Below are 24,843 nucleotides of genomic sequence, written 5' to 3'. Positions count from 1 at the left end.
AGGATGGAGGGAAGTCAGCACTGTGGTGTCTGCTGCAAAGATGGCCCAGTTCACAAGCTCAGCTTTTGCTGCTAGAGGATCCTACTTTGGGCTTGCTGGAGCCCATTCCCTACCAATGCATGGCCCCCCATTGCTCTTGCATCAAGTGTTCTGCATTCACGGCAACACGTGTGCCCTGTGTCCATGCGAGAACAGCAACCGGCAAAAGACGTCTGCTGCCAGCACTTGTCTTGGCTGCTCCTTCAGGAGGCTGGCACCTTAATCAGAGACACGGAACAGGTTTGCATCCCTGAGTTCTCCCCGTCCCCTCCACTTTCCCCAAAGCCCTGGCTATCAGCTGGGAGTCGCAGCTGGACATGCAGAACCTGGAGCTTTGAACATCAGACCGGGCAGCTTTTATTTTGCAGAATGCAAGAAAAAAAGGCCAAATAACACAAGGAAACTTGACAGGATGTCTGACCAATCTATTCTTCCTGCAAAACTCAGCAACTGAGGGGAGTTTTGTGCTGCAGCTCATCACTTGCCCGAAAAAAATCATTCCCACAAGGAGAAAGTGCTTCTGCCTTCTGACAGCTGCCGAGCACGGCCACCAATTGCTCCAACTACCGCTCCCAACAACCCCCTGCAAGAGCACAGACATCAGTGCCCGTTGGCTTTGGCTGCCCTGTGGCAGAAAAGTGCCCCGGGGACACAGCTGTGTGGGGCAGGAGACGGGCACCAGCCCTGCCAGGACTGGGGGCAGTGACAGATCTCCTTGGGCGAGCACTTGCCAGAGCTGCTGATTTTGGTGCAGCCCCGGGGAATGGGGTGGGAGCAGCATTGGTGCCCTTGCCCTCACAGTCCTTCTGTGTGTCACAGCCCCGTGTTTGGGAGGGCCACCAGCCGGCACTTCTCCCAAGGAGCCCGTGCCAGCTTGTGTGGCGGCCCCGTGGCCTTCCCGCTGCGGCTGCGTCGGCAGCCGAGGGGGCTCCTTCTGCTGCCGTGGGCAGGCACAGCAGGGGAGGGTTTGCTTAGTTGTTCAGCTGTGCCTAAAGTTCGTGTCTTGGGTGCTTTGGAGAACGGACTCTTTCCGACCTGGGGCAGGTTGGCTGGGCGGGGGAAGTCCCCAGGACAGGGGGCAAGGTGTCACAGGGCCCTTTGTGACATGATGGGATGGCACGGGGCAGGGTGTCACAGGGCCCTTTGTGACACGTGATGACTTAGTAGTGGTGGTGAGGTGGCCACGCCTCAGTGCTCCTCGGAGCGTGCGACGGTACAGACGGGACAGAGCGGTGCTGTGCGGAGTCCCCGTGCAGCCAACTCGTTCTTTTCTGATCCGGAGCGTTTGGAGGCGTTTTTGTGCTGCAAGTGCTCTCGAGGCCAGACCGTGGGACTTGGTGACACGGAGCTTTTGCGAGGTGTCTCCGATCCCTGCGGCAGCTGCTCTTGAGGCCGCACTGCAGGACTTGCTAATCCCTAGCGTTTGCTAGGCTTTTCTGTCTTTCAGGTGTCCTTTAGCTCAGGCTGCAGGACTTGATAACCCATACCGTTTGTTAGGCTTTTCTCTCTTTCAGGTGCCTTCGAGGCCAGACCGCAGGATTGGGGACCTGGAAATTTTCCGGAGTCTCCAATCCCTGCGGTAGGTGGCCTCGAGGGCAGCCTGCCGGACTTGGTGACCCGGAGATCTTCCGAGGTGTCTCTCTCTTGCAGGGGCCTTCAAGGCCAGGCTGTGGGATGGCGGGAAGACGCCTGAGCCTGCTCAGGCCCTTTGGAAGAAGGAAGACCCTGGAGCTGCCCCATCCCAGCACCTGGAGAAGATGGAGCAGTTGCATCCCCTGCAGGAAGGTGAGTGGCAGAGCTGGGCCCCAGGGCTGGTGGCTGCAGCTGGCTCTGCCTCATCCCACCCCGTCCCCTGTGGACATGGCCAAGGAAAGGGAGGGGGGAAGAGGGCCCGGGACTCTTCCCTCGGCAGCTCCATGCACTGGGCATGCCGGGGCTGGCCCTTGCCTGTGGAGCGCAGGGCTGGGCCGTGTTCTGCGGCCTGTCCCGCAGCCCCTCAGCTCTGACCGCGCTCGCACTTTGCCAGATCCAGGACGGGACCAGACACGAGAGCAGGACCGCGCCCATGGCTGCTTCCGCAGGGCAGCACAGGTACCTGCAGCCACGACCTCCTGGGCTGGGCCTGCTGTCCCTGCTCAACCTGGCACCGCTGTCGGAGATCTCCATGGCACATCCCTCTCTTCCCTGCTCTCCGTTCTTCTGCAGGCCTTTCTGAAATTCTTGGGCGTTCGGCGTAATAGGACCACAACCAAACCAACTGAGGTCATGGCACAGCCTGACCCCAGCCCGACTGAGCTCAAGGCAGACCCTGATGTCACCACCGCGCTGACTGATGGCACAGGATGCTGTGATACCCCAACGATTGTTCACGCAACAAAGTCTGACCCTGCTTTGAGTGATGCTACAACAGACCCTGACAGCCCATCGATGGATCGCACTGCAACCCCTGACATCCCGTTGAGCGATGAACCAACAAACTCTGGCCCTGCACCGCCCGATCTCACTGCGGAGGCCGATGCTGCAATGACCGAGGGCACTGCAGACACTGACCTCGTGCCCAGGGAGAGTGTGAATTCTGCTCCCACTCCAGATATTTTTGAGGGGAATGGTGTCTCCAGTCCAGAGCAAGTAAGCAGCCTGCGCCCAAGGCTCAAGCCACTTCAGGGGCTTGTGGCCCCTCAAGCCAGCTCCCCTGGGCCCTCTCAGCCTTTGAGGCCAGCACAGTGTGGTGGGAAGGGAAGCACTTGTCAGGGAAGCTGGGCAAGTTGGCAGCTCTTCCCCCACGCCTCCTGCAGGTGCCAGCCTTCATCAGGAATGTGCACCAGAGACTGACAGCCAACGTGACTCCAGAAGAGAAGCTGCTGGCGGAGTTTCTGAGGGTGACTGAGGCACACCCTGCTGATGTTGTGCTCACCCTCCTACGCTGTGCCCCATCGTGTGACAGGTACAGGGCCTCCCTGCCTTCACGGCTCGGGGCTTACCAACCTTCTGAGCGCATCACCCTGTCCATCCTGTCCCACGTGGTCTGCCAGAGGGATGGAGAGTTCCAGGACCATCTGGAGCCTCTGTTTCCCAGCCCTGCCATGTCAGCCTCCATCCTGCTGCCATGGTCCCTCCCTGCTCCTCGAGGCACTTTGGCCAGCACCCCCCTGACACAGAACTCTGACTCCGCAGAGCTGCTGCAACCCTGTGGAAGATCATCGCCTCATCAGGAAGGACAGTGGCAAAGGTGCTGCCAGAGCTGCTCCCCGTGATGGAGGACTGGCCACTGCACAGCACGTCCACCTCTGACGGGGACAAAACACATGTCTTTGCCCTGGCTGTGAGTTTCTAGAACTGGACTTTATTTGCCCACAGATTGCTTCTCCAGCAGCTCTCCATCCTCCCCGAGCACTGCATCTCAGGCGCTGGGCTGGAAACCTGGCTTAGGGGCGGGTTCAGGGGCACCAGGCTGGGGGCTGCCCCTGCGTCTTCCCTGCCCTGTCCCTCCCACACCTGGGCTCTTTCACATGGACATCTGGGCACTGAGAGCTGTGTCTGGGTGCTTTATCTTTTGCAGGCAACCAGGGTGATTTGGGAGATTCTCCAGATGCTCCAGGGCCCAGAGCCATTGAGAAAGTATTCCCCCCGTCTCCTCGTGGATCTGCTCTTCCAGATTTCCATCAGCCCAGAGCAGATGCCAGAGGAAGTTGACACCTTGTGGAGGGAATGCCAGAAGCAATACGACCTTCCAACAGACTCCAAGAGGTGCTCAGTCCCAGTCCTCCTGACCCTCTCATGCCCTCGGGCTGCTCAGGGCTCCCAGCATGACCTGGGCTTTGCTCTGCACCCAGGTTTGCAGTGCTGACCCTCAAAGCCCTGCTTCATCTGGAGTGTGAAGGTGTCGTGCTTTCAATGGAACGGAAGCGTGGCTGGGACACGCTCCTCAGCGCCGACACCCACCACTACGCAGTGGGTCTGCTGGCCAGGTGAGACCCCCTTGTCCTCACTGCCCCTGTCATTTCTGCCCTCTGCACGGGCACCCCACGCAGTGCCCGTGGTCGTGGGCCAGAGGGCCTTGTCACCCAGGGATGGCCGAGCAGAGTGGCAAAGGCTGGGAGAGGCGGGTGCACAGGAGGAGCCGCCTCCCAGAGCGCCCTCGTCCCCTCCCAACCTGGTGGGGAAAGACCAGGACTCTGTCAGTGAGTCCCATGAGAGGTTGGCCCACCCGGCTCAGGGTTGATGGTGCCTGTTTCCCCCGGGCAGGGAGATGCTCCGTGCCTCGAGCCCCTTGTATTACCGGATTGCCCGCTGCCTGCTGAGGCTGCTCACCAGGGAAAAGACCTCCTGGGAGCTCCCTGCCATGGCATTCCTTGTGGAGGTGAGCCTGATGGCGAGCGCTGCCGTGCTGACCTGCCTCCACCTCTCTGCCCTCTCGCAGCCGCAGCTGCCCGGGACGGTGCCGTGCGCTGCGCTGCTGCCTGGGCCCAGCCCGGTGCGGGTCTGGGCTCCTGCGGCCGGGCAGCCCGTCACTGCTCCCTGCCTTTCAGGTCCTGGACTACCTGGACATGACTGAATGGAGCGACAGCATCCTGGAGGTCCTTTCAAGGCACCTGTGGAGCGAGCGCCCAGAGATGCGTCGCCTGGTGCTGAGAAGCCTCGTGGTGCTGAGCAAGGATCCTGTGATGGTGAGGAGGGGGCAATTGGCTGAAGCTGTGCCGGCAGCCTGGGGCTGGGGAGCGCAATCGCTTGGGCTTGGCTGGGCCAAGGGGAGGTTTAGCTTGGGGAGTAGGGAAAGGTTCTTCACTCACAGGGTGCTCTGGCACTGGAACAGGCCCCACTGGGAAGAGGTCACGGCCCCAAGTCTGCCAGAGCTCAAGGACAACACTCTCAGGGACACGATGGGATTGTTGGGCATGGTCCTGTGCAGGGCCAGGAGCTGGACTCAATGATCCTCGTGGGTCACTTCCAACTCGGGATATTCTAGGATTCCATGATTCATGGCTTCACAGCACAGCATTGTGTTCCACACAGGCTGACGGCATGTGGAGCCTGACACAGAGCCTCATGGACGTACTGTGGGATACAGACGGAGACTTGGTCTGGGCGACCCTCACTGTATTCATCAATGAAGTCCAGGACAGAGACATCCGAATCTCCACCCCCACTGCCCTGCAGCTGGCTGAGATGCTCCAACCACTCTTTGGCCACGTAAGGCTCTGTGCCCCCCACCCCAGGTGCTGGGTGCTGCCAGGAAACTGTGGCCTGTGGATGTGCATGCTTGTGCCCCGGTGGGTCTGGAGCAGCCGGTGCTGAGGTCTTCTCCTCTTTCTTTCCATCAGGACAACATCCATGTGCAGGTGCTCTCCATTTACCTCTTCCGAAAGGTGATGGAGTTGGGAGTGGAGGAGAGTAAACAACCCCTGAAGACACGTGTCACCTACAGCCTGCTCCCACTTTTTTTCCACTGGCATAATGAGAACCAGGACGTGGCAGAAGTGAGAACTTGCAGGGTCTGGTGTCCCCGCAGTGGGGGGCTGGGCTGTCTCCTGCCCTGGCACCTCCAAGGCTCCAGTCTCCTCCTGACCTTGGTCCAGGGACATGGGTCCCGTGCCCTGGGCTGCAATGCCATGTTCTGGTCTCTGTTGCTCTGCAGGCCTCTCGGGGAGCGCTGCTTCGTGCAGCGGGGTTGCTGAAGAGGAAGGATCTCGTGAAGCTGCTGAAGACAGAGCAGCCTTGGAGGTTCAGTGAGTGCCTGGTAAGGACGACCCCAAAGCCGCAGTCCCCGATGCCCAGAGTGCGGGGCTGGCACTGTGCCCCTGCCCACTGCTGCAGCCGCCCACGGGACAGCAGCCTGCGCCCCACACGCTGCTGCCTTGCCCGGGGCGTGCGGGCAGGGGAGGCCAGTGCTGGGCGCAGGCAGCGCCCGGCCAAGGGGCAGAGCCCCAGCCAACCCTTCCCTCCTGCCCTGCCTCTCTCTGCAGCTGGAAAAGGAGCGGGGTCGAGTGGCCGAGTACCTGCGCCAGGCCCTGTCGTACCTGGAGAGCCCACAGGAGCCCCTGCGAGAGGCGGCCCTCAAGTTCATTGGTGAGTCAAAAGGTCCCTCCCCGCCCCGCTGCAGCTCGGCCCCAGCCCCAGCTGCTGCAGCGGCAGCAGGATGCGGCCCAGGGATGTGCTGGGGAGCCCTGAGTGCCCTGGTGGCTGCTGCCGCCCTGTGCCAGCCCAGCCCTGGGGAGTCCCGAGGCGGGAAGGCCCCGGGCTCAGCCCTGCCAGGGCAGGAGGGTGCGTGGCCGGGCCGGCAGCGCCGCAGTGGGGGAGCTGTGCCGCTGGGGCCCTGACAGCATCTGTGTTCCCAGGGATGACCGGGAGGTACCTGAAGGGACAGCCTGAAGAGCTGCAGATCGTCATTGACGGTGAGTGAGGGCAGTGGGGCTGGTGAGGGGGGCACAGAGCCCGGGGCAGGGAGCTGCAATCCTGCCCCGGCTGTGGAGGGCTCTGCTCCCTGCACGGATGAGGAACGGCTTGGGTAGAGCAGAGAGAGATTTCAGGGGCACGGGGGGGATTGGTGGCCAGCATCTCCTGGCTGATCCCGTTGGGCTCTGCTCCCTTCTGGTCATGGCAAGAGCTGGTGGGATGGTCCTGGCCGGACGGGCTTCTTGGCTCGCCAGAGATCTGCTCTCTGACCTTGGCTCCGTTCTTTTCTCTTCCAGTTATTGAAGGCATGACTCCCGACAGCGCTACTGTCAAAAGCCTGGCACTTCAAACCCAGGAAATCCTTAGAGCTGTCCAGAGACCTCAGTCTTCTTCAGGTGCCAGCAGTTTGATGTGCAGAATAGGGAGGCTCCTCTGTGGGGCAGCTGCCGGAGGTCAGCGGAGAACTGATCCTGGGAACCCTGTCTGATGGGACCACCTGAGCCTGCGCGACACACACCTCTCTGCAACCAGTTCCTGTTCCCCGAGCTTGAGACTATGAAATTCCGCTTAGCATACACAGAGGCTCAGGAGTTTTTTTTGGTGCCCGGTGTCCACAGGGCATCTGGGAAGAGGGGAAAAAGGGCCCTTGTGCTCCACAACACTTGCCCAAAGGTGCAGTGGGGAAGGGAAAGTGCCCAAAAGGCCCTTGGCTTTGGGGGGTTCTGCTGGAACCTCGACACTTGCAGCAGAGCGGATGGGCAGAGCCTGGAGTTGTGGGGATCCCTGAGAAGCTGGTCCTGGGAGGTGGCCACAAGCCCTGTGCCAGGCGCGAAGCAGCATCTGTGGCCTGCCCGTGTGTTGCTGTCTGGCTTGCTGAGGGCTGGGAGGTACCTCCTGAGCTGAGCCAGCTCCCGTGGAGCTCCTTCAGGGCTGCGCCGCTGCCGGGCCGGTTGTTGGGGCTGGGGGAGAGCCTGAGGGGACGGGGCGCTGGGAGGCCCTGAAGGGCTGAGGTGCTGCGGAGGCCCTGCTGGGACAAGGGAGCGGGAAGCAGCGAGGGGAATGCGTGAGGGAGTGGGCGGCAGGAGGCTGCAAGGGGACAGGCTGGGCAGAGGAGGCCCTGAGGGGACAGGCTGTGGGTAGGGCTGAGCAACTGGGGGGCAGAGGCCATAAACAGCCCCCCCGGGCAGCCTCCCGGTTCCCTGCCAGCCGACTGCTCTGGCACTTGCCCGGGGCATCTCCCATGCCTGCAGCAGAAGGCCTGGAGGCCTGGGCAGGAGGGTGGGCACACCCTCAAGGGGGCCAGGCTGACCTGGCTGGGGACAAGGATGGCAAGGGGGCCCTGCCGGTGCACGTCCCCTGGGTGCTGCCGGCCAGGGGCAGGGGCAGGGCCGTGGGCCAGCCCGGGCCCCCGCGGCTGCCCAGCCCACGGGGCTGTGTCCCAGAACCCGCTGAGCCAGAGCTCTGGGCCCGCGGAGCTGCTGCCAGCACGGGGAGGGCGCGGGGCTCCTCGGGTAGGGCCGCGCGGTCGCTGCCGCCCAAGCCACAGACAAGAGCAGCAGGCTGTGCACAGGAGCAGCAGCAGCCACAACGCCTGGGCCTCCTCAGCCAGGCACCCACACCGACCACACATGCCAAAAGCGGGCATGCTGTGGGCACAATTGCACCGGCTTTGGCCAAAGGCTTCAGGAAAAGAGGCCACGAGGCCTTTCTATTGACTGCCCAGCCTCACAGCAACACTTGGCTGCTTCAGGGGCAGCCTGTCATCCTGACCGACTTCCATGGCCGTCCCTGAGGGCAGACTCCCCTTCCACGCTCAGGTGTCCCAAGGCAGTGGCGCTGGGGCCATCCTTAGAGACTGCCATGGCACAGGAGCCTTGGGGTGCAGCTGCTCAACCTCTCGTCCAGGCAGGCACCTTAAAAACACAGGCATGGGCTCCTGAACTCGAAACGCGGGCCTTTCTGCAGTGGAAGGAAGAAGCAGCAGAAGCTGAAGCAAGGCCTCCTCTGGCTCAGGTTGCAGGATGGAGGGAAGTCAGCACTGTGGTGTCTGCTGCAAAGATGGCCCAGTTCACAAGCTCAGCTTTTGCTGCTAGAGGATCCTACTTTGGGCTTGCTGGAGCCCATTCCCTACCAATGCATGGCCCCCCATTGCTCTTGCATCAAGTGTTCTGCATTCACGGCAACACGTGTGCCCTGTGTCCATGCGAGAACAGCAACCGGCAAAAGACGTCTGCTGCCAGCACTTGTCTTGGCTGCTCCTTCAGGAGGCTGGCACCTTAATCAGAGACACGGAACAGGTTTGCATCCCTGAGTTCTCCCCGTCCCCTCCACTTTCCCCAAAGCCCTGGCTATCAGCTGGGAGTCGCAGCTGGACATGCAGAACCTGGAGCTTTGAACATCAGACCGGATAGCTTTTATTTTGCAGAATGCAAGAAAAAAAGGCCAAATAACACAAGGAAACTTGACAGGATGTCTGACCAATCTAATCTTCCTGCAAAACTCAGCAACTGAGGGGAGTTTTGTGCTGCAGCTCATCACTTGCCCGAAAAAAATCATTCCCACAAGGAGAAAGTGCTTCTGCCTTCTGACAGCTGTCGAGCACGGCCACCAATTGCTCCAACTGCCGCTCCCAACAGCCCCCTGCAAGAGCGCAGACATCAGTGCCCGTTGGCTTTGGCTGCCCTGTGGCAGAAAAGTGCCCCGGGGACACAGCTGTGTGGGGCAGGAGACGGGCACCAGCCCTGCCAGGACTGGGGGCAGTGACAGATCTCCTTGGGCGAGGACTTGCCAGAGCTGCTGATTTTGGTGCAGCCCCGGGGAATGGGGTGGGAGCAGCACTGGTGCCCTTGCCCCCCACGTTCCTTCTGTGTGTCACAGCCCCGTGTTCGGGAGGGCCACAAGCCGGCACTTCTCCCAAGGAGCCCGTGCCAGCTTGTGTGGAGGCCCCGTGGCCTTCCCGCTGCGGCTGCGTCGGCAGCCGAGGGGGCTCCTTCTGCTGCCGTGGGCAGGCACAGCAGGGGAACGTAGGTGCAGGGGTACCAGGCCAGCTTCTCCTGTTGTGTCTCCCCTGGCCTCTTCCTGCCATGCTCGGGCCCTGCTCCATGGATGTCCGGGCACTGAGCGCTGTCTCCGGCTGGTTTCCTTTTTGCAGGCAACACTGGCACTCTGGAAGATCCTCCATCTGCTCTGCTGCACACGGGCAGTGAGGGAGTGTTTCCCCAACCTCTTTGTGCATCTGTTCTTCCAAGTGTTCTTCAGCACAGTGCAGATGCCGGAGGAGGTTGACACCCTGTGGAGGGAGTGCCGGAAGCAACGCAGCCTTCCCACCAAGCCCAACAGGTGCTCCATCCCACTCCTCCTGTCCCTGGCACGCCTTCGGGGCTGGCCAGGGCTCCCAGCATGACCTGGGCTTTGCTCTGCACGCAGGTTTGCAGTGCTGACCCTCAAAGCCCTGCTGCGCCGTCTGCGCTGCGAGAGCGTGCTGGTGGCACTGGAGCGCAAGTGTGGCTGGGACACGCTCCTCAACGCCGACACCCACCACTACGCAGTGGGTCTGCTGGCCAGGTGAGACCCCCTTGTCCTCACTGCCCCTGTCATTTCTGCCCTCTGCACGGGGCACCCCACGCAGTGCCCATGGTCGTGGGCCAGAGGGCCTTGTCACCCAGGGATGGCCGAGCAGAGTGGCAAAGGCTGGGAGAGGCGGGTGCACAGGAGGAGCCGCCTGCCAGAGTGCCCTGGTCCCCTACCGGGGTGCTGGGGAAAGACCAGGCCTCTGGGAGTGAGTCCCGGCAGAGGTTTGCCCAGCCAGCTCAGGCACGACAGTTCTTGTTTCCCTCCTGCCAGGGAGATGGGCTCTGTCTGCACCCCCTGGTGTTGCGGCATTGTGTGCTGCCTCCTGGAGCTGCTCAGCAAGGAGATGTGTCCCTGGGAGCTCCCTGCCATGGCATTCCTTGTGGAGGTGAGCCTGATGGCGAGCGCTGCCTGGCCGAGCTGCCTCCACCTCTCTGGCCTTGTGCAGCCACATCTGCGGGGGAAGCCCAGTGAAGGGAGCTGGGGCAGAGGGGGGGCTCCACTGTGTGCCCTTGGCCCCTTGCTGCTGGGGTGACACTTGTCCCCAGCTGTGTTTTGGGTCCTTCTGCTGCCAGCACTCGCACTTCCCTCATGTCTCCTCAAGGCCAAGGAATGCCAGGGCTGGGTGGCACAGAGGAGCGGGCGAGTGGCCTGCGCAGGGCAGGGAGCCCAGGGGCTCTGCAGAGCCACTGCTGCTTTTGGGCAGGGCTGCCCGGGACGGTGCCGCGCCCTGTGCGGGCTGCTGCCGGCCGGGCAGCCCGTCAGCGCTCCGTGCCTTTCAGGCCCTGGTCTACCTGGACGTGAGGGAGTGCGGCGAAAGCGTCCTGCAGATCCTTTCAAGGCACCTGTGGAGCGAGTGCCCAGAGATGCGCCGCCAAGTGCTGAGAGGCCTGGTGGTGCTCAGCCAGGATGCCGTGATGGTGAGGAAGGGGCAGCTGGCCGAAGCCGTGCTGCAATGCTGGGGCTGGGGAGTACAGCTTCTGCCAGCTCTGCTGCCTCCCCGCTCAGCTGCCCGAGTCCCTCGGGACAGGCCTTTGACCTCTGGGCCCCGCGGCAGCACATGGGGCTGCCCCGCCGGAGCGGGGTTGGCGCTGCAGCCCTTCATGGCTTCACAGCACAGCCTTGTGTTCCTCACAGGCCAAAAGAATGTGCAGTCTGACTGAAAGCCTCGTGCAGCTCCTGTGGGACGCAGATGGAGAGCTGGTCAGGAGGACTGTCAGCGTCCTCGGCTTTCTGTTCTCCGACAAAGGCATCCAGCTCTCCAGCCCCACCGCCCTGCAGCTGGCTGAGGCGCTGCAGCCGCTCTTCGACAGCGTAAGGCTCTGTGCCCCGCAGCCACAGGCAACGGGTGCTGGCAGGAAACTTTGTGCCTTGTGGATTTTCAGGCCTGTGCCCAGGTGGGCCTGGAGAAGCCAGTGCTGAGGTCTTTTCATTTCCACCAGGCTGACAGCAGTGTGCAGCTGTCCTCCGTCCTCCTCTTCCGTGGGGTGATGATGACAGGGGAGAAAGAGGGAAAAAAGGTCCTGAAGCCACATGTGCGCCAGAGCCTGCTTCCACTCTTCTTCCACTGCCACGATGAGAACCAGAGAGTGGCAGAGGTGAGCACTTGTGGGCTCTGGTGTCCCCGTGGCAGCAGGTGTCCTGCCCTGGCACCTGATGGACTCCAGCCTCCTGCTGGCCTTGCTCCAGGGACACGGGTCCCTTGCCCTGGGCCGTGGTGCCATCTCCCAGTGCTTGTTGCTCTGCAGGCCTCTGGGGAAGCGCTGCTTTGTGTGGTCGGCTTCCTGAAGAGGAGGGACCTGAAGAAGATAGTGAAGAGGAAGGAGCTGTGGAGGTTCAGCGAGTGCCTGGTAAGGACGGCCATGAAGCCCCAGACCCAGGCTGGAGCAGCCCCCAGTCCCCGACGCTCAGAGTGCGGGGCTGGCACTGTGCCCCTGCCCACTGCTGCAGCCGCCTGCGGGACAGCGGCCTGCGCCCCACACGTTGCTGCCTTGCCTGAGGCGTGCGGGCAGGGGAGGCCAGTGCTGGGCGCAGGCAGCGCCTGGCCAAGGGGCAGAGCCCCAGCCAACCCTTCCCTCTGTGCCCTGCCTCTCTCTGCAGCTGGAAAAGGAGCGGGGTCGAGTGGCCCAGTACCTGCGCCAGGCCCTGTCGTACCTGGAGAGCCCACAGGAGCCCCTGCGAGAGGCGGCCGTCAGGTTCATGGGTGAGCCACAAGGTCCCTCCCCGCCCCACTGCAGCTCAGCCCCAGCCCCGGCTGCTGCAGCGGCAGCAGGATGCGGCCCAGGGATGTGCTGGGGAGCCCCGAGTGCCCTGGTGGCTGCTGCCGCCCTGTGCCAGCCCAGCCCTGGGGAGTCCCGAGGCGGGAAGGCCCCGGGCTCAGCCCTGCCAGGGCAGGAGGGTGCGTGGCCGGGCCGGCAGCGCCGCCGGGGATGAGCTGTGCCGCTGGGGCCCTGACAGCATCTGTGTTCCCAGGGATGGCCGGGAGGTACCTGCGGGGACAGCCTGAAGAGCTGCAGGACATCATCGAGAGTGAGTGAGGGCAGCGTGGTGTCAGCAGGGGCTGGCGGGAGGAGCACGGAGCCTGGGCAGGGAGCTGCAATCCTGCCCTGGCTCTGGAGGGCTCTGCTCCCTGCACGGATGAGGGATGGCTTGGGCAGAGCAGAGAGAGATTTCAGGGGCACGGGGGGTATTGGTGGCCAGCGCCTTCTGGCTGATCCCATTGGGCCCTGCTCCCTCCTGGCCATGGCAAGAGCTGGGTGGGATGGTCCTGGCAGGAGGAGCTTCTTGGGTCGCCACAGATCCAGGCTCTGACCTTGGCTCTGTTCCTCCCTGTTGCAGCTCTTCAGGGTCTGAGGAACAACACCAACCCCGCCATCTCATACCTGGCGCTTCAGAGATGCAAAGAGATCGAAACTGCTCAGAGAGCTGCATCCCCCCAGCTGCAGCAGCTGCCAGACTGGCTGTGCGGGGCCTGCTGGAGCTGTCCTGCTCTGTGGGGCAGTTTCTGGCTGTGCTGCCAGAGCTCTGGGGAGGCTTGATGTGGGAAGCGGTGTCTGCTGCGACCACGTGAGCCTGCGAGGAAGACCCCTGCTGTGGAAGCACTTCCCTCTAGTCCAGCATAGGAATATAAAATTCCTCTTGCCACACACAGAGGCTCAGGAGTGTTTTTTGGGGCCCAGTTTGCACAGGGCATTGGGGAAGAGGGGCAAAAGGGTCCTTGTGCTCAGCAACACTTGCCCAGGTGTGCAGTGAGAAGAGAAAGAGCCCGAAGTGCCCTTGGCCTTTGGTGGTGCTGTGCTGAAGCCTCCAAGCTTGCAGCAGAGCAGCTGGGCAAAGGCTGGAGCTGTGGGGATCCCTGAGCCAAAGGTCCTTGGAGATGGCCAGAAGCCCTGTCCCAGGCAGGAAGTGCCATCTGTGTCCTGCCCAGGTGTTGGCCGGCTGCTGCGGCGCTTGCCCGGGGCGTCGGCCGGGCCTGCGGCAGAAGGGCTGGAGGCCTGGGCAGGAGGGTGGGGACAGCGCCAAGGGGGCCAGGCTGGCCTGGCTGGGGACAAGGAGGGCAAGGGGTCCCTGGCGGGGCACGACCGCTGGGTGCTGCCTCCTGAGGAAGGCACCTGCCGAGAAAAAGAACTGTTCCAAATACGGCAACAGGAGCTGAGGCAGGTGCAGGAAGAAGCACAAATGGTTAAGTACCTGCCTGGGATCGATACTATGTGACACTGTTACCGAGAGAAGACTAATACAGAAAAAGACTGGTTTATTGTTACCGGGGTTTACCAAAGAACTTGTTCAGACAGTTTTATTCCAAGTTTTTCCAATTTCAGTGTATTTTCCTCTCACGGATATCCCCATTTTTCCTATTGATTCCCATCTGCTGCATTGCAGATACTCTCCCCGTTGGCTCCTGCTGATTCCATGTTCCCTCCTTCCTTCCCTGGTTGGCTGTTTCCCATGTCAGTCCCATGCTCCGCCCTTTTTTCCAGTGCCTTCCTGACCCTCCCCTATAGAAGTGCAAGCCCTGCTTCAATAAAGTTGTGATAGCACGGTGATAGCTCCACTGCGTGACAGTGTGTGTTTCCATCCTTTACTTCGCTGGAACCCACTTGCTGTCGCAGTCCCTCTCCTACCCCAGACTGCGGCAGCTGCCGGCCAGGGGCAGGGGCAGGGCCGTGGGCCAGCCCGGGCCCCCGCGGCTGCCCAGCCCACGGGGCTGTGTCCCAGAGCCCGCTGAGCCAGAGCTCTGGGCCCGCGGAGCTGCTGCCAGCACGGGGAGGGCGCGGGGCTCCTCGGGCAGGGCTGCGCGGTCGCTGCCGCCCAAGCCACAGACAAGAGCAGCAGGCTGTGCACAGGAGCAGCAGCAGCCACAACGCCTGGGCCTCCTCAGGAGTCGTCCCCCGGGGGCACAGCTCTTTGGGCAGGAGAGGAGCACCAGCCCTGCCAGGACTCGGGGTGGTGACAGGTCTCCTTGAGTAAGGACTTGCCAGAGCGGCTGATTTTGCTGCAGCCCTGGCCAATGGGGTGGGAGCAGCATTGGTGCCGTTGTGTCATAGGTTTGAAAGGAGATGTGGGAATTTTTTCCCTAGGGTACCTCGCCCTCACCCCCCCAGTCTGTTTCTTCTGGGATAGGGGGAGTCGGGGATGGGGTGGGGGCAGAGCGGAGCCGCAGGCGCTGGGCAGCGCGGGAGCAGGGAGAGGGGGAGGTCTCCCGAAGCACGGTTGCCACAGGCACGACCGGGAGTCTGTCGTTTGGGGGGTTTCTTTGGTTTTGGTGTGCACCGGACAGAGCGGGGAGTCCGGTTTTGGCTGCCTGCTTTTTCTTTGCCTGAGAGGAAGTTTTTTTTCCCCACGGGACACCTCGTGGAGAACGACTACAAGAAAGAGACCAAGCCATCTCAGAGCAAGGTATTCTGCCTTCAGGCGGCCTGTGGGAAAAAGGACTTTTTTTTTTTTTCCAGTGCTGGCTGCAAGCACAGGTGGCTGCGAGCAGCTGTTGAAGTGCTGGGACAGTCCTACCTTGCCACCCCACTCCCCAGGTTGCTGTGGGTTTCTCCCTCCACCTGGGGAGCTGGGACTTTGTTTTGTTTCTTCCAAAAGGTTTTGATTGCACCATTTGTTGTTTATTCAGATTTGGTTAATAAAAAGCTGTTTCTTTTCCTTTTCCACACTTCCACCGGAAGTTTCTTGATTTCTACGTTGTAATCGTGTTAAACTAAGACACCTTGCCCTCACAGTCCTTCTGTGTGTCACAGCCCCGTGTTCGGGAGGGCCACCAGCCGGCACTTCTCCCAAGGAGCCCGTGCCAGCTTGTGTGGCGGCCCCGTGGCCTTCCCGCTGCGGCTGCGTCGGCAGCCGAGGGGGCTCCTTCTGCTGCCGTGGGCAGGCACAGCAGGGGAGGGTTTGCTTAGTTTTTCAGCTGTGCCTAAAGTTCGTGTCTTGGGTGCTTTGGAGAACGGACTCCTTCCCGCCTGGGGCAGGTTGGCCGGGCTAGGGGAGGCTCCAGGGCACGTGGCAGTGTGTCACAGGGCCCTTTGTGACACGATGGGATGGCACGGGGCAGCGTGTCACAGGGCCCTTTGTGACACGTGATGACTTAGTAGCGGTGGTGAGGTGGCCACGCCTCAGTGCTCCTCGGAGCGTGCGACGGGACAGACGGGACAGAGCGGTGCTGTGCGGAGCCCCCGTGCAGCCAACTCGTTCTTTTCTGATCCGGCGCGTTTTGGAGGCGTTTTTGTGCTGCAAGTGCCCTTGAGGCCAGACCGCGGGACTTGGTGACACGGAGCTTTTGCGAGGTGTCTCCGATCCCTGCGGCAGCTGCCCTTGAGGCCGCACTGCAGGACTTGCGTTTCGTAGGCTTTTCTGTCTTTCAGGTGCCCTCGAGGCCAGACCGCGGGGCTTGGTGACCCGGAGCTTCGGCGAGGAGTCTCCAGGCCCTGCGGCAGGTGCCCTCGAGGCCATTCTCTGGGGCTTCGTGCCCCGGAGCTTTTCCCTGGCGTCTCCAACCCCTGCAGCAGGTGCCCTTGAGGCCCAACTGTAGGATGGCGGAGAGACGCTTCAGCCTGTGCAGGTTTCTCAGGAGGAAGAAGAAGAAGGAAGGCCCTGGGACTGCCCCTGCACAGCAGCCTGAGGAGGTGGAGCAGCCCCAGCCCCTGCAGGAGGGTGAGTGGCAGAGCTGGGCCCCAGAGCTGGTGGCTGCAGCCGGCTGGGCCTCTTCCCATCCCATCCCATCCCATCCCATCCCATCCCATCCCATCCCATCCCATCCCATCCCCTGTGGACATGGCCAGGAAAAGGGAGGGGGAAGGAGAGCTCGGGGCTGATCCCTGGCAGCTCCATGCACTGGCCATCCCGGGGCTGGCCCTGCCTGTAGAGCACAGGGCTGGACCATGTTCTGCGGCCTGTCCCGCAGCCCCTCAGCTCTGACCGCGCTCGCTCTTTGCCAGATCCAGGCCGGGACCGGACACAAGAACAAGACCGTGCCCGTGGCCACTTCCACAGGGCAGCACAGGTACCTGCAGCCACGGCCTCCTGGGCTGGGCCTGCTGCCACTGCTCAGCCTGGCACCGCTGCCGGAGCTCTCCATGGCACATCCCGCTCTTCCCTGCCCTTTGCTTTCCTGTAGGCCGTTCTGAAATCCGTGGGCATTCGGCGTCCAAAGACCAAGATCACACCAATCCAGGTCGTGGCACAGCCTGACCCCACGCCCAGTGAGCTCACGGCCAAGGCTGACAGCGCAACGTCCGAGGACGAGGCAGACACTGACATCGCAGTCGTTCAGTGCCCGCCCAGTGCTCCTGGTCTGGACATTCCTGGGGAGAGAGTTGTCTCTGTGGAAGTAAGCAGCCTGTGGGTAGGGATTGTGTGGCCCCTCAAGCCAGGTCTGCTGGGCCCCCTCAGCCTTTGAGGCCAGCAGAGTGTGGTGGGAAGGGAAGCACTTCTCGGGGGCAACTGGGAAAATTGCTCCCTCTGGCAGCTCTCCAACTCCCCCAAGGCCCCTCCAGCCCAGACTTTGGGACTTGATGAGCCGGAGCGTTCCCAAACCTGCTGTGTTGCAGGTGCCTTCAAGGCACTTGTGCAGGACTTGGTGAGCCAGAGCTTTTCCGTGCCATCTCTCCTGCAGGAAGCCATGAAGCCAGAGAGAGCCATGGAGCAGAGACCCCCCAGGGTGCCCAAGCTGGCCTGGCTGAAGGAGGGGGAGGAGGAAGGCCCTGGAGCTGCCCCATCCCAGCAGCCTGAGGAGGCGCAGCAGTCCCAGTCCCTGCAGGAGGGTGAGTGGCAGAGCTGGGCCCCAGGGCTGGTGGCTACAGCCAGATGGGCCTCTTGCCATCCCATCCCTTGTGGACAGGGCCAAGGAAAGGGAGGGGGAAGGAGGGCCCGGGGCTGATCCCCCGGCAGCTCCATGCACTGGGCATGCCGGGGCTGGCCCTGCCTGTGGAGCGCAGGGCTGGGCCGTGTTCTGCGGCCTGTCCCGCAGCCCCTCAGCTCTGACCGCGCTCGCTCTTTGCCAGATCCAGGCCGGGACCGGACACAGGAGCAGGACCGCGCCCGTGGCCGCTTCCGCAGGGCAGCACAGGTACCTGCAGCCACGGCCTCCTGGGCTGGGCCTGCTGCCACTGCTCAGCCTGGCACCGCTGTCGGAGCTCTCCAGGGCACATCCCTGTCTTCCTGCCTTTCTCCTGCAGATGGTTTGCCAATTCACCAGCTGCGTTTGGAGGGAAGAGACCATCGCCATGGGCGCTGGGGGCATGGCAAACTCTGACCTCTGCAATGCCGAGACCAGCGCTGCCCTGCTGGATTTGCTTGTGGAGAATGGTGTCTCCAATGCCGAGAAAGTAAGCAGCCTGTGGCCAGGGCTGTAGCCCTGCAGGGATTGTGCGGGCCCTCACGCCAGCTCCACTGGGCCCCCTCAGCCTTTGAGGCCAGCCCAGAGTGGTGGGAAGGGAAGCGCTTGTCGGGGGAAGCCGGGCAAGTTGCTGGCTCTGGCAGCTCTCCAAGTCTGCCCCGTGCCCCCTGCAGGTGCCAGCCTTCGTCAGGTACATCCACCGGTGGCTCACGGCCAATGTGTGTGCTGAGCGCAGACTAGACAAGACTCTTCTGGCTCTGGTCGAGGCACACCCCGTGGATGTGGTGGTGACTCTGCTGCGCTCTGCCCCATGCTGTGACAGGTATGGGGCCCCTCTGCCTCCAGGGCTCACCAGCGCATCAGCCTGTAGAGCCCGTCCCAGGTGTCTGTCAGGCCCAGAGTTCCAAGGAGCCTCTAGCATGCCAGCCACGGATCCTGCTCCCATGTGCCCTCCTTGCTCCTCAGGGTGCTGTGGCTCTGTCAGCTGGGAGCGGGAAGTGCCCAGGCCGTGGCACTGTGGCTGAGAGCCTCTGACACAGAGCTTTGACCCCCCAGGGCTGCTGTGAGCATGTGGAGAGCAATCATCTCCTTGAGAACTACTGCAGAGTCGGTGCTGACGATCCTTGCCCTCGTCCTGGGAAGCTGGCCAGCCTGCAGCGTGCGCACCTCTGATGGGGACGAAACGGAAGTCTTTGCCCTGGCTGTGAGTTTCTGGAACTGGCCTTTGCTCAGCGTCACCTCTCCCTGCCTCAGGCACTGGGCTGGCAAGCTGGCTTAGGGGCAGGTTCAGGGGCACCAGGCCGGCTGCTCCTGCTGTGTCTCCCCTGGCCTCTCCCTGCCACGCTCAGGCCCTGCCCCATGGATGTCCAGGCACTGAGCACTGTCTCCGGCTGGTTTCCTTTTTGCAGGCAACACTGGCACTCTGGAAGATCCTCCATCTGCTCTGCTGCACACGGGCAGTGAGGGAGTGTTTCCCCAACCTCTTTGTGCATCTGCTCTTCCAAGTGTTCTTCAGCACAGTGCAGATGCCGGAGGAGGTTGATACCCTGTGGAGGGAGTGCCGGAAGCAACGCAGCCTTCCCACCAAGCCCAACAGGTGCTCCATCCCACTCCTCCTGTCCCTGGCACGCCTTCGGGGCTGGCCAGGGCTCCCAGCATGACCTGGGCTTTGCTCTGCACGCAGGTTTGCAGTGCTGACCCTCAAAGCCCTGCTGCGCCGTCTGCGCTGCGAGAGCGTGCTGGTGGCACTGGAGCGCAAGTGTGGCTGGGACACGCTCCTCAACGCCGACACCCACCACTACGCAGTGGGTCTGCTGGCCAGGTGAGACCCCCTTGTCCTCACTGCCCCTGTCATTTCTGCCCTCTGCACGGGGCACCCCACGCAGTGCCCGTGGTCGTGGGCCAGAGGGCCTTGTCACCCAGGGATGGCCGAGCAGAGTGGCAAAGGCTGGGAGAGGCGGGTGCACAGGAGAAGCCGCCTGCCAGAGTGCCCTGGTCCCCTGCCGGGGTGCTGGGGAAAGACCAGGCCTCTGGGAGTGAGTCCCGGCAGAGGTTTGCCCAGCCAGCTCAGGCACGACAGTTCTTGTTTCCCTCCTGCCAGGGAGATGGGCTCTGTCTGCACCCCCTGGTGTTGCGGCATTGTGTGCTGCCTCCTGGAGCTGCTCAGTGAGGAGATGTGTCCCTGGGAGCTCCCTGCCATGGCGTTCCTTGTGGAGGTGAGCCTGATGGCGAGCGCTGCCTGGCCGAGCTGCCTCCACCTCTCTGGCCTTGTGCAGCCACATCTGCGGGGGAAGCCCAGTGAAGGGAGCTGGGGCAGAGGGGGGGCTCCACTGTGTGCCCTTGGCCCCTTGCTGCTGGGGCGACACTTGTCCCCAGCTGTGTTTTGGGTCCTTCTGCTACCAGCACTCGCACTTCCCTCATGGCTCCTCAAGGCCAAGGAATGCCAGGGCTGGGTGGCACAGAGGAGCGGGCGAGTGGCCTGCGCAGGGCAGGGAGCCCAGGGGCTCTGCAGAGCCACTGCTGCTTTTGGGCAGGGCTGCCCGGGACGGTACCGTGCCCTGTGCTGCTACCTGGGCCCAGCCCTGTGCGGGTGTGGGCTGCTGCCGGCCGGGCAGCCTGTCAGCGCTCCGTACCTTTCAGGCCCTGGTCTACCTGGACGTGAGGGAGTGCGGTGAAAGCGTCCTGCAGATCCTCTCAAGGCACCTGTGGAGCGAGTGCCCAGAGCTGCGCCGCCAAGTGCTGAGAGGCCTGGTGGTGCTCAGCCAGGATGCCGTGATGGTGAGGAAGGAGCAGTTGGCCGAAGCCGTGCTGCAATGCTGGGGCTGGGGAGCACAGCTGCTGCCAGCTCTGCTGCCTCCCTGCTCAGCTGCCCGAGTCCCTCGGGACAGGCCTTTGACCTCTGGGCCCCGCGGCAGCACATGGGGCTGCCCCGCCGGAGCGGGGTTGGCGCTGCTTCACAGCCCCTTCATGGCTTCACAGCACAGCCTTGTGTTCCTCACAGGCCAAAAGAATGTGCAGCCTGACTGAAAGCCTCGTGCAGCTCCTGTGGGACGCAGATGGAGAGCTGGTCGGGAGGACTGTCAGCGTCCTTGGCTTTCTGTTCTCCGACAAAGGCATCCAGCTCTCCAGCCCCACCGCCCTGCAGCTGGCTGAGGCGCTGCAGCCGCTCTTCGACAGCGTAAGGCTCTGTGCCCCGCAGCCACAGGCAACGGGTGCTGGCAGGAAACTTTGTGCCTTGTGGATTTTCAGGCCTGTGCCCAGGTGGGCCTGGAGAAGCCAGTGCTGAGGTCTTTTCATTTCCACCAGGCTGACAGCAGTGTGCAGCTGTCCTCCGTCCTCCTCTTCCGTGGGGTGATGATGACAGGGGAGAAAGAGGGAAAAAAGGCCCTGAAGCCACACGTGCGCCAGAGCCTGCTTCCACTCTTCTTCCACTGCCACGATGAGAACCAGAGAGTGGCAGAGGTGAGCACTTGTGGGCTCTGGTGTCCCCGTGGCAGCAGGTGTCCTGCCCTGGCACCTGATGGGCTCCAGCCTCCTGCTGGCCTTGCTCCAGGGACACGGGTCCCTTGCCCTGGGCCGTGGTGCCATCTCCCAGTGCTTGTTGCTCTGCAGGCCTCTGGGGAAGCGCTGCTTTGTGTGGTCGGCTTCCTGAAGAGGAGGGACCTGAAGAAGATAGTGAAGAGGAAGGAGCTGTGGAGGTTCAGCGAGTGCCTGGTAAGGACGGCCATGAAGCCCCAGACCCAGGCTGGAGCAGCCCCCAGTCCCCGACGCTCAGAGTGTGGGGCTGGCACTGTGCCCCTGCCCACTGCTGCAGCCGCCTGCGGGACAGCGGCCTGCGCCCCACACGTTGCTGCCTTGCCTGAGGCGTGCGGGCAGGGGAGGCCAGTGCTGGGCGCAGGCAGCGCCTGGCCAAGGGGCAGAGCCCCAGCCAACCCTTCCCTCCGTGCCCTGCCTCTCTCTGCAGCTGGAAAAGGAGCGGGGTCGAGTGGCCGAGTACCTGCGCCAGGCCCTGTCGTACCTGGAGAGCCCACAGGAGCCCCTGCGAGAGGCGGCCGTCAGGTTCATGGGTGAGCCACAAGGTCCCTCCCCGCCCCGCTGCAGCTCGGCCCCAGCCCCGGCTGCTGCAGCGGCAGCAGGATGCGGCCCAGGGATGTGCTGGGGAGCCCCGAGTGCCCTGGTGGCTGCTGCCGCCCTGTGCCAGCCCAGCCCTGGGGAGTCCCGAGGCGGGAAGGCCCCGGGCTCAGCCCTGCCAGGGCAGGAGGGTGCGTGGCCGGGCCGGCAGCACCGCAGTGGGGGAGCTGTGCCGCTGGGGCCCTGACAGCATCTGTGTTCCCAGGGATGGCCGGGAGGTATCTGCGGGGACAGCCTGAAGAGCTGCAGGACATCATCAAGAGTGAGTGAGGGCAGCGGGGGCTGGCGGGAGGAGCACAGAGCCCGGGCAGGGAGCTGCAATCCTGCCCTGGCTCTGGAGGGCTCTGCTCCCTGCACGGATGAGGGACGGCTTGGGCAGAGCAGAGAGAGATTTCAGGGGCACGGGGGGGTATTGGTGGCCAGGACCTTCCAGCTGATCCCGTTGGACCCTGCTCCCTCCTGGCCATGGCAAGAGCTGGGTGGGATGGTCCTGGCAGGAGGAGCTTCTTGGGTCGCCACAGATCCAGGCTCTGACCTTGGCTCTGTTCCTCCCTGTTGCAGCTCTTCAGGGTCTGAGGAATGACACCAGCCCCGCCATCTCAAGCCTGGCGCTTCAGAGCTGCAAAGAGATCGAAGCTGCTCAGAGAGCTGCATCCCCCCAGCTGCAGCAGCTGCCAGACTGGCTGTGCGGGGCCTGCCGGAGCTGTCCTGCTCTGCGGGGCAGTTTCTGGCTGTGCTGCCAGAGCTCTGGGGAGGCTTGATGTGGGAAGCGGTGTCTGCTGCGGCCACGTGAGCCTGCGAGGAAGACCCCTGCTGTGGAAGCACTTCCCTCTAGTCCAGCATAGGAATATAAAATTCCTCTTGCCACACACAGAGTGTTTTTTGGGGCCCAGTTTGCACAGGGCATTGGGGAAGAGGGGCAAAAGGGTCCTTGTGTCTGGATCCCTTTCCCCACCCTCTGCGTGGGGCGGCCCAGTTCTAGTTCCGTTTCCATCTGAAGAACCATTCCGACGTCTTGAAGGATGGGGAAAGGGAACTCCAGGGGTTTTCTCAGGGGTTTCTTCTGTCCCTGAGGCTGGAGGGGAGAGGTGCCCTCCCCTCCCCCCACGCACGTGGTCCCATGGCAGGCACAGAGACAGCACACCGGGCGTGGAGAGGAGGCAAGAGAGGGTTTATTGTTGGGGATGTTACATTTTATAGGGTTCAGGAGGATTCACAGAGTAACCAATTAGAAGTCTCAAGGGGCTTACAGGAACACCCAATCACAGGAAGGGGTTAACAAAGGCCAATGGGAAACACCTCAGGACACCTTCCCAGGACATTCCTGCATGGATAACACTTGTCGTGGGGGGTGCTGGGAAGAAGAAGCACGTGTTTGCAGAGACCACCAAAAGCCATTTTAAGACATATTTAAACAACAGATTTCCCATATAATGCAGGTTTAGCGCTACACTTGTACTCAGCAACACTTGCCCAGGTGTGCAGTGAGAAGAGAAAGAGCCCGAAGTGCCCTTGGCCTTTGGTGGTGCTGTGCTGAAGCCTCCAAGCTTGCAGCAGAGCAGCTGGGCAAAGGCTGGAGCTGTGGGGATCCCTGAGCCAAAGGTCCTTGGAGATGGCCAGAAGCCCTGTCCCAGGCAGGAAGTGCCATCTGTGTCCTGCCCAGGTGTTGGCCGGCTGCTGCGGCGCTTGCCCGGGGCGTCGGCCGGGCCTGCGGCAGAAGGGCTGGAGGCCTGGGCAGGAGGGTGGGGACAGCGCCAAGGGGGCCAGGCTGGCCTGGCTGGGGACAAGGAGGGCAAGGGGTGCTACCAGCCAGGGGAAGGGGCAGGGGCAGGGCTGATTTCCAAAATTGCATATGGATGAAGATTCCTCCCAGACAGAAGATGCCAGCACAGAAAGCTTTCTGTGTCCATAGAGTGCCAAGAGTGGCCCACACACTGCACAGGAGAGACAGAGGCTAAGGGCTTTCTTTCCTTGGTGGAAAGGCAGTTGTTCACTTGCAGGAGCAGTGCGCTGGAATTGGCACTCTGACTGACGAAGATTGCTCCCAGACAAAGTGTGCCACACCAGAAAGCTCTTGCTCACCATGAGTTCCCCAGGCTGGCCTGCTAACTTCACCTAGTAACCAAAGCTTACAGGCTTTCTTTCCTGTGGATAAATGCTGTTGTTCTCTTTTTTCAGCCCTGGATTTTCAACAGGCGTATGCAGGTGTGTCTTAGTGTTGGTATCTCTAGAGTGGTAGGAATGTCACTGGCAGCATGATGAGGATTGCATGTTTAGGAATTCAGACAGTAAACATCTGCAGAAACTCAAATAGCTCATGGTGTCTCATACCAGCACTGTAAAATTACAAGCAAATTAATGCTGAACACATTAAAATGGATAGCATTTTTTAAAATGGAACCTATTATTGGTTTGGTTAAAAGTTGAGTTCAGTTTTCCTTCACTAATCCTTGCAATTTGTGTAAAATATTCTCAGTACCGTGTGGTTTTGTGCTTCTCATAATGGTTTTGTTATTTCCAGTGAAAGATTTTAGACATGCTACTTTTTGTAGATGTAAACTAGATAAAGGAAAAAATCCAAACAAGCACAAAAGCCAACAACCAAATCCCCCAGATATTTCTGAAAAACTGACCAAATGTCAGAGCATTTTGTGCTTTCCAGGCTACCTACCTGTCTACCATCTGTGTGCTGGACTAATGAAAAGACAACTTCCATAGCAACTTCTGTAGCCTAGCAAAAAAATTATATGCAGTCACTCTAAAAATCCCTGTAAGGTGGAAACATTAAGTAAAGAATTACTTAAAACCTGAAATAAACCCACACTGATCTGTAATCAGCCAGTTAACTGACTTTATAATACCCTTCATTGTGTGCACTTGTTTAGGACTTGACAGCAAGTAATAGTTACTTGATTGTCTTGGTGATGAAATAAGGGTTTGTGTACCAAAACTGGTTACAGCTGTGCTGTTTTAAAAACTTGAGGACGTGAAGAAGGTATTTCCTATAGAACATTTGAAATTCCCATCACTACCTTCTAAAAAGAATTGTGAATTCGTGGATCAAATACATGTTAGTGGCAAAACAGCAAGTTCTTTATTTTGATCGATGTTCTTTGATGTGAATCCTAAATCACTGAGTCAGAGCAAAAGGAGAAGTAATGTAAGTCAGGTTTGCTTAGTCAGTCTGTCTGATGTTGAGAAAGTGGCTGTGACCGTTAATTTTTCTTATTTTCAATGTTTGCACAGAGCTTTGTCGGTGATTGTTGCCTCAGGCAGTGCCCAGGAAAATGGTACTTCAGTGAGATGCAGGAAACATATACCAGACTGGTTTTGCCTTTCTTCTGCACACTGTTATTCTCTTGGCATGTGACACA

At 61.3% G+C, this 24,843-nt stretch overlaps 2 protein-coding genes across 3 annotated transcripts; both read left to right on the top strand.

The window, feature by feature from the left end:
• Positions 1–1,756: 1,756 nt before the first annotated feature.
• LOC116789712 (maestro heat-like repeat-containing protein family member 6) lies at positions 1,757–22,340 on the top strand. Of its 2 annotated transcripts, XM_032693851.1 has the most exons (16): positions 1,757–1,824; positions 2,066–2,130; positions 2,245–2,667; positions 2,835–2,983; positions 3,214–3,361; positions 3,599–3,786; positions 3,873–4,007; positions 4,285–4,399; positions 4,569–4,706; positions 5,053–5,229; positions 5,361–5,516; positions 5,675–5,776; positions 6,003–6,105; positions 6,375–6,418; positions 12,519–12,531; positions 22,031–22,340. In XM_032693851.1, exons 1-16 carry the CDS (start codon positions 1,797–1,799, stop codon positions 22,228–22,230), a joined length of 2,184 nt encoding a protein of 727 aa, XP_032549742.1. In that variant the 5' UTR covers positions 1,757–1,796; the 3' UTR covers positions 22,231–22,340. The 2 variants fall into 2 exon arrangements, with proteins under 2 accessions (XP_032549742.1, XP_032549741.1); XM_032693850.1 differs by lacking the exon at positions 6,375–6,418 and having other exon boundaries at positions 12,475–12,531.
• On the top strand, positions 15,435–17,453 carry LOC116789723. The gene is made up of 4 exons (XM_032693870.1): positions 15,435–16,155; positions 16,440–16,504; positions 16,619–16,831; positions 17,117–17,453. Exons 1-4 carry the CDS (start codon positions 16,035–16,037, stop codon positions 17,378–17,380), a joined length of 663 nt encoding a protein of 220 aa, XP_032549761.1. The 5' UTR covers positions 15,435–16,034; the 3' UTR covers positions 17,381–17,453.
• Positions 22,341–24,843: the final 2,503 nt, after the last annotated feature.

Source organism: Chiroxiphia lanceolata, chromosome 7 (genome assembly GCF_009829145.1).
Source record: "Chiroxiphia lanceolata isolate bChiLan1 chromosome 7, bChiLan1.pri, whole genome shotgun sequence".
Classification (NCBI taxonomy): domain Eukaryota; kingdom Metazoa; phylum Chordata; class Aves; order Passeriformes; family Pipridae; genus Chiroxiphia; species Chiroxiphia lanceolata.
This window is presented reverse-complemented; position numbering and strand designations above follow the sequence as displayed.

What these genes read in the sequence shown, in the direction of transcription:
- LOC116789723 (XM_032693870.1), top strand. Translation starts at nt 16,035, where the DNA reads ATGGCGGAGAGACGCTTCAGCCTGTGCAGGTTTCTCAGGAGGAAGAAG. An exon ending in ACTTCCACAGGGCAGCACAG is followed by an intron (nt 16,505 to 16,618) that starts GTACCTGCAGCC and finishes GCTTTCCTGTAG; the next exon opens with GCCGTTCTGAAATCCGTGGG. An exon ending in AGAGAGTTGTCTCTGTGGAA is followed by an intron (nt 16,832 to 17,116) that starts GTAAGCAGCCTG and finishes TCTCTCCTGCAG; the next exon opens with GAAGCCATGAAGCCAGAGAG.
- LOC116789712 (XM_032693850.1), top strand. Translation starts at nt 1,797, where the DNA reads ATGGAGCAGTTGCATCCCCTGCAGGAAG. An exon ending in CCATGGCATTCCTTGTGGAG is followed by an intron (nt 4,400 to 4,568) that starts GTGAGCCTGATG and finishes CCTGCCTTTCAG; the next exon opens with GTCCTGGACTACCTGGACAT. An exon ending in GGCGGCCCTCAAGTTCATTG is followed by an intron (nt 6,106 to 12,474) that starts GTGAGTCAAAAG and finishes CTGTGTTCCCAG; the next exon opens with GGATGGCCGGGAGGTACCTG.